The following is a 6,909-nucleotide window of genomic DNA, read 5'->3' as shown; positions in this document are numbered from 1 at the left end:
GAAGATGGCCTTTCGCACTACTTTGGAACTGCTCTTCAAATCCCATGAATTTGTTCCCAATTACAAGTGTGGCACAGAGAGAAATGTAATAGCCATTATTGCAGGATATAGCTCTGATATCTCCTTCCAGGTGGCAGACATCTTAGGCCTATACAAGACTCCACAGGTAAGAAAGAACTGATATTGGACAAGCAGCTATCTCTGTTCCTGGGAGAAATGAAGCTCAGACTGGAACACTTCAGAAAGCAATCTTGTCCAGAGCAATTTGGAAACAGGAAACCTTGGCTGTTCCCAGGTACATTTTTCTCTCATATTGTATTTGGCCCTTACACAACCTCTGAAGTTCCAGAAACTGGGACCGACTGCAAAATGCTATCCTGTGTTGATGTACCCTCATGGACTTCTCTTCATCCATCAATAACACATAACTATCTCTCATTTTAGGTGGCATATGGCTCATTTACTGAAAAGGAGAGTGATGCAACATGGGTTCCTCCATTCTACTGCATGGCCCCCAGTGAAACCCATCAGTATACAGGGATTATCCATTTGTTTCACCATTTTGGATGGACATGGATTGGGATCTTTGCTGTGGATGATGACAGTGGAGACCGATTCCTGCAGGCACTGGAGCCCTTGCTTTCAGAGAAGGGGATTTGTTCAGCCTTCACACAAAGAATCCCCAATGAAGGTCATTTTCCTAGTTTTGATACACTGGCCAGAATGAGTAGCCTTACTTATAGGCACATCAGCAATTTCAAAGCCAATGCATTTCTTCTGTATGGTGAAACAATGACATTTCTATGGCTGACAGCTTTGCTGGCTTCAGCAGATGCAGAATATAGTGAAAACACAACTCCCAGACATGTGTGGATTCTGACAGCCCAAATTGATTTTGCATTAACAAGCATCTCAATTTCCTGGGCATTAGTGTTCTTCCAAAGCATCATTTCCTTCGCTAGTCACTCAAATGAACCTCTAGGTTATGCCAGATATCTCCAGAGCATCAGGTTTCACCAGACTCAAGACAATGGTTTTCTCAAGGACTTCTGGGAACAAGCTTTTACCTGTTCATTTCCACATCCTGGGGATACTGAAGAAGTTGATAGAACCTGCACCAGAGAGGAGAGGTTGGAGACTATTCCTCAGACTTTCTTTGAAATGAGCATGAGCGGTCACAGCTACAGTGTCTATAATGCTGTCTCTGCTGTGGCTCGTGCTTTGCATGCCTTCATCACATCCAAATCAAACCAGAGAATTATGTTGGCACGCAAAAACCCTGAACTTCAAACAGTGCAGCCATGGCAGGTAATTGAATTCCACTGATGAAACATCTCTACTACCAGTATGATTTTTGGCATAAACACCGTCCTTCAATCCAAGGACTGTGAATGAATGGAAGTCAATCAGTGTTGGACAAACTTAGAGTTGAAGATCCATTTGCATTTCCCTTAGGCACTTCAGAACACTGGTTTCCTCACTGTGGGTCAATGTGGAGATGGACATCTTTGTCCTGAGTCTGAATCAGAAATTAACTGTGGAAAAGTTTGTTTGTTCTCATAGACAATCATGGGAAGAATAACCAGTGGCTATGGGCATTTACTGTTTTAGACCACATTGGATATTTTCAAACTTAATTTACACAATTTAGAGCATGAATCGTGCCACACTTCCGATGCTTAGATGCAACGAGATATTTCACTTGGAGAACGTGTTCAAAAGGAAGATAGATATCATATCTAATGTACAGAGTTTGAAATATTTGATTTTGAGGTGACTTCAGAAGCAAGCTCCATTGCTTCTTTCCAGGAAAATGTTGGCTTGGTAATCTTTCATTGACCTGGTTGGCATGATTGCAGGAGGTTACTGTTCACAATAGTGTGTTACCCAACCTGGTATTCTGAGTTACGCCACTACTCACATTGGACAATGTGAAATGTGATGTTCTAACCCGCTGAGCATGGGTGGCTGAACCCATGACTCGGTTTACTGCCCATCACCTATTGTAGGTAAGAAAACCCAAAACCAACTACCCTAACCATGTCTGGAGAGGATGACTAGTCTCTAGCAAGAATTTAGCAAGAATCTTTATGTCAATCAAGTTGAATGTGAATGTCTCTAGCAGTAAAATTTATGTGAATTCAGCTGGCAAACACAGGGTAGTTAACAAGCTATCTTAGCTTATCAATGGCTCTCAAATCATGTGGACTAGAACACTATGTGGCAAAAACAAATATAAAAACACAGTGTAAGAAGAGAAGGCAGAGGTGGAAAGTCTTGTCCACAATGGTTCAGTCTGCCCACTGCCTGCTGGGACCCTGTGCCTTTTTAGGTATTATTACCTGCATGCATGGGAGGTGCAGTCCTGCCCTCCTTGTAGTGACAGCCCCAAAGAAAATGGCAGGGGGGCTTAATGTGGTTCTGAGGAGCATCCAGAAATGAACATCTTGCATACTTGAGTGGAAGTGCTGGTTCTGAGGTCATTTCCTGGAAGTCCTGAGCATAACCAGCATTGCCAACTGACAGGCATGAACTTCTCAGCCTCTGAGAAATTCTTAAACCATCCCTCACAAAAGCACTATGGCTAGAAGTAAAAACAAGGGTCCAGTTTTGTCTCTGGCACAGTTATTTCTCTGATTTGAGTCAAACTTGATGGCCACAAAGCTGCATTCTCTGCTTTTTGTGTGTGGCAATTTCCTTCTTTCAGATGTGGAGTGGGGAGTATTTATTTTCATGGACAGTCAAACCCCCAAAATAGATTTCTCATGAAGACCTAATTCAGACTTCTTTCATGGACATCTATTTACTTTTAGACTAGCCCCAACTCTATTTGGAATGACCTGATTTAAAAGTTCTCTAAATGGAAGACACACCTTTAGCATTTAGTACATACATTAAAATCTGAACAGTATTGTCAGAGAGGGTATACTACTTTGCTGTTTCTTGTTCTCCTTCAACTAGATTCACCCATTTCTTCAAGGGATTTCCTTTAACAACTCAGCTGGTGAAACTGTGTCCTTTAATGAGAACAGGGAAATGGTAGCTGGATTTGACATCACAATGATCATTGTCACATTGAAGGAGAACTTCTTTCACCGAGTGAGGGTTGGAAGTGTGGATCCCAGTGGTTCTGAAGGAGAACAATTCAGTATTCAGAAGGACATGCTTTCCTGGCCACAGAGCTTTAACCAGGTGTGGATTTGAGGGAATTCCCATGCATCTGAGAGCATTGCTGAAGGCATCCAGGATGCATGAATGGGGGATTCGGAGTGCTTCCTGACCCAAGGCTTTCATGGCTAATGGCTAAAGATGATAGACAGACATTCTGTATTATTTCTTGAGTATGCTTTTCCTGGAAAAGACAATCACAGGGAACACAATGGCAAACATGGAAGGAAGGTTTTTCCACATATTCCAACAAGCTGATTGACTTTTCTAAGGCCTAGTGATTGGAAGTAGGAGATTTAAAGTAGGCTGGCATTTTATTAGTATTTATTGTTATTCCTCCTTTTTCTTTTGAGCTTCCCCATAACTGGAATGCACCACTTCAGAGCTTCTCTAACAAGAAATCAGGAGGAGATTTAACATCTCTCTTTCAAATACCTTGCCCATGTCAAAGAAACCAGCCTTTGCCCAACTTTATAGTATTCCTCAGGTAGCCTCACCAGCTAGTGGACTTATTGAAAGGGCCATGATAAGATGTCTTCAATGAACATCCTTGGGTCAAGATTCCAGGAAGTCCATCCATCCATCCATCATGTTAAGAAGGATAGAACACCTCATGGGAACACCTCATAGAGTTTAATTTACTTAGGTAAACAATCCAGCCACCAAACATTTCTTAGTATTTTGCTGATGACTCAAGAATGTTTTTTCCTCTTTCCTAACCATCCTTCATGGTTATGGCCAGGTGGCTCCTCTTTCAGTGTGCAGCAACTCCTGCCCAGCCGGGTATCAGAAAAGAAAGAGGGAAGGGGAGAAGTTTTGCTGTTATGATTGTGCACCGTGCCCAGAAGGGAAGATTTCCAATCAAGAGGGTACGTGATAGAAAATGTCTTTATTTACTTACTTAAAACATTTTAATGCTTTTCCTATTAGCCTATTCTCTGGATAGTTTACAAGATCAGGGGATGGAAAGTATTTTACTATTTCAGGTTGATGTGGTGGTTTGTGGTCAGCTATGGACTAAGCTTTTGCAAAAGGTACACATTTTAAGAGGGAGCCTCCCTCATGTTTTCTGTAAAGGAATTTGCCAGGGCATGGGCACTGGAAGAAGAGAGTAGGTTTGCTTTTGACAGTTCTTCCTTCCAAGTGGAGTCTAAATGATTCAAGGTGTCTGGTAATAGTAGCAGAATGGTACCAGAATTTCCTTTCTGTTTCAAATTATGTATCTTAGTCCCATTGACAGCCTAAAACATGAAAATCAGCATACTACATTTTATTTTTTAAGAAATGTTTGCAAATTTCTCAATTTTCAATCATATTCAAACTATTGTGTTCTTTAATTTACACTTTGAAATACAATATACATTTTTCCAATGTCATTATTTCCACATTGGGTGGATATGCATTTTTCAAAAAGGAAAAGAAAGGAAAAGAAAAGAAAAGAGCAAAGCAAAGCAAAATCAACTTAGTCTGATTATTGAATTGCTTTATTCATTTCTTTTTGAGAGGGACCTTACACAAGAATAAACAAGTGTCTTGAATAAGAGAAAAACAGCTGGAAATGGTTAGTTGGCTTATTGATATGTGTTATGTGTTTTGTGTGATCTGGCATCCTTATGTAGAGTCATCATTCTGATTTACCAATAGCATAAAATCCTACATCTCCTTTCTGTTCTCTGTCTTATGTGTTATTTTCATGATTTTTATTTTTCCAACATAAACAATTACATAGTAAAAATACAGAACAAAGGAAAAACTAACAAACAGAACAGACTGGAGTGAAAAAAATAAATAAAGTTGCCAAGGGAATTATAAACAAACACAGCACATATATTGCATCCCCCAAAACTTGTCTCTTTTCATATCTTGCCATGCGCTATGAGAGTTTGCAAAAAAAGAAAAAAGAATCATTATTCCATAGATCAATATTTTTTATAACCAGTTCAAATTCTAATGCTTTTCTTTTTCTCTTCCGAACTCCCCTGGACATCTGTTAATCATGCTAAGCATGATAAAATTTACATGTGCCATCAAATTCCCCTAACAGTCTTTTGTTTACATAATTAGTTAGCTTTGCCTTCACTGCATATTCTGCTAATCTATTTCTCTATTCTTCAATGGGTGGGGTCTTTGGTGATTTCCATTTTGAAGCTATTGTGATTCTTGCTGCCACTGTGTCTGTTGTGTTAGTCTATATTGTTTCAATCATATCCATTTGCCATCAGCATCACAACTCATTCTGCCCATAGGTGATTATCTCTGACTGCAGGTAAGGGAGAAGAGTTTGTTGCAGTTTTCCCAAACAGTAGTGTGTACACAACACTATTAACAGTCATTAAAAAATGATTTCCACTATCAAGGATGAAGAACTAGTTCATGAAGAAAGAGGTAATCTAGCCATCATCTGCTAAGGAAGAATCCCACACCCAGAAAACTACTGGCGAGTTTCCCTTTCTCCTGCAGAAATCCAAAGCAGATCCCCATGTGTCCTCTGTCCAGAAAAGAGGATGTGGGGTATTGACAGCCCATGTGCACACAACAGGGTACTGGGAAGGAGCAGAAACACCAAGCAGTGGTGAGAAAAAGTCTCTTCCTCTGGTCACTATGTTCCTGTAATTCCCACCAAGGCTGAAGAAGGGGAGTCTGGATCATTGTGAGAGCAGAGTGAAAGGATGCCATGCAATCAATTCAAGTGACCCATATGTTTCATTCTGGGAAGTGCTACATCATAATGGAACCCCAAGGGCAAAATGGGGGGGATTTTCACAGCATTACTGTTATCATGGAGCATCAGGATGCCCTTCCTGGAAGCATCTAGCTGGAAGCTACCATGATGTCACCACTTCAAATGAAGTTTGACTCCCTCAAATCAATTGAACGAGTGTTTAACATCTCAAACCTCAGCCCTGATGTTCTTGGTAAGGGTGAGGTCCAGCATGGCAGCCATGGGATCAATTCTAAATGACAGTGAAGTGTGTAGAAATGATTGATCACTTTTCTGGTATTTGCACTAGAGAAATGAGGTTATTACAAATGTGTAACACATCTTTTAAAAAAGAAAGGTAGATGTTTAAGAACAAAAATTAAGAACTGACTTAAAGAGCAAATCCGAAGAAGGAGATAAAAGACTGTTACAACTCACATGAATAAACAATTAACACCCTCAATATGTTATGAGAAGATTATTTTTCATATGTAAACATCTTCCCCTTAAATCAGCAAGGAAAGCTATCTTTCTGTCAAAGAAATTCATAATACTAGATCTCCATTAAAACATAGTTAATGCTGAAATAGGAAAGATATATTTTTTCATTTCTTTGTTTCAGACATGGACAACTGTTGTGAATGCCCAGAAGATCAGTATCCCAGCCAGAATCAAGATTCATGCATTCCCAAAAATATCAATGTGCTATCATTTGCAGAATCTTGGGGGATTAGCTTGGCCTCAATTGCTGTGTCCCTTTCAGGGCTCACATCTTTGGTGCTTGCAATCTTTATCAAGCACAAGGATACCCCCATCGTCAAGGCCAACAACAGGGACCTCACCTACACCCTGCTCATCTCTCTCCTCCTCTGCTTTCTTTCTCCCTTCCTATTTATTGGACAACCGACCAAGGCAACCTGCTTTCTCCAACAGCCTGCTTTTGCCATCATCTTCTCTCTGGCGGTTGCTTCTGTGTTGGCCAAGACGGTTACTGTGGTGCTTGCTTTCATGGCCACCAAACCAGGCTCCAATGTTCGGAG

General features: G+C 40.5%; 1 protein-coding gene across 1 annotated transcript in view; it reads left to right on the top strand.

Moving 5' to 3' along the window:
* The first annotated feature begins 507 nt into the window (after positions 1-507).
* The window catches only part of LOC123028415 (vomeronasal type-2 receptor 26-like), a 6,877-nt gene continuing 475 nt past the window's right edge, over positions 508-6,909 (top strand). The window contains exons 1-4 of the mRNA XM_044440179.1: positions 508-1,308; positions 2,962-3,192; positions 3,911-4,037; positions 6,492-6,909. The exon at positions 6,492-6,909 is cut by the window's right edge and continues 475 nt beyond it. Of these exons, the coding sequence (XP_044296114.1) occupies positions 508-1,308; positions 2,962-3,192; positions 3,911-4,037; positions 6,492-6,909 (1,577 nt within the window). The remainder of the gene's footprint in view (positions 1,309-2,961; positions 3,193-3,910; positions 4,038-6,491) is intronic.

This window comes from Varanus komodoensis, unplaced genomic scaffold (assembly GCF_004798865.1).
Source record: "Varanus komodoensis strain SLA01 unplaced genomic scaffold, ASM479886v1 scaffold366, whole genome shotgun sequence".
In the NCBI taxonomy this organism is placed as follows: Eukaryota; Metazoa; Chordata; class Lepidosauria; order Squamata; family Varanidae; genus Varanus; species Varanus komodoensis.
This window is presented reverse-complemented; position numbering and strand designations above follow the sequence as displayed.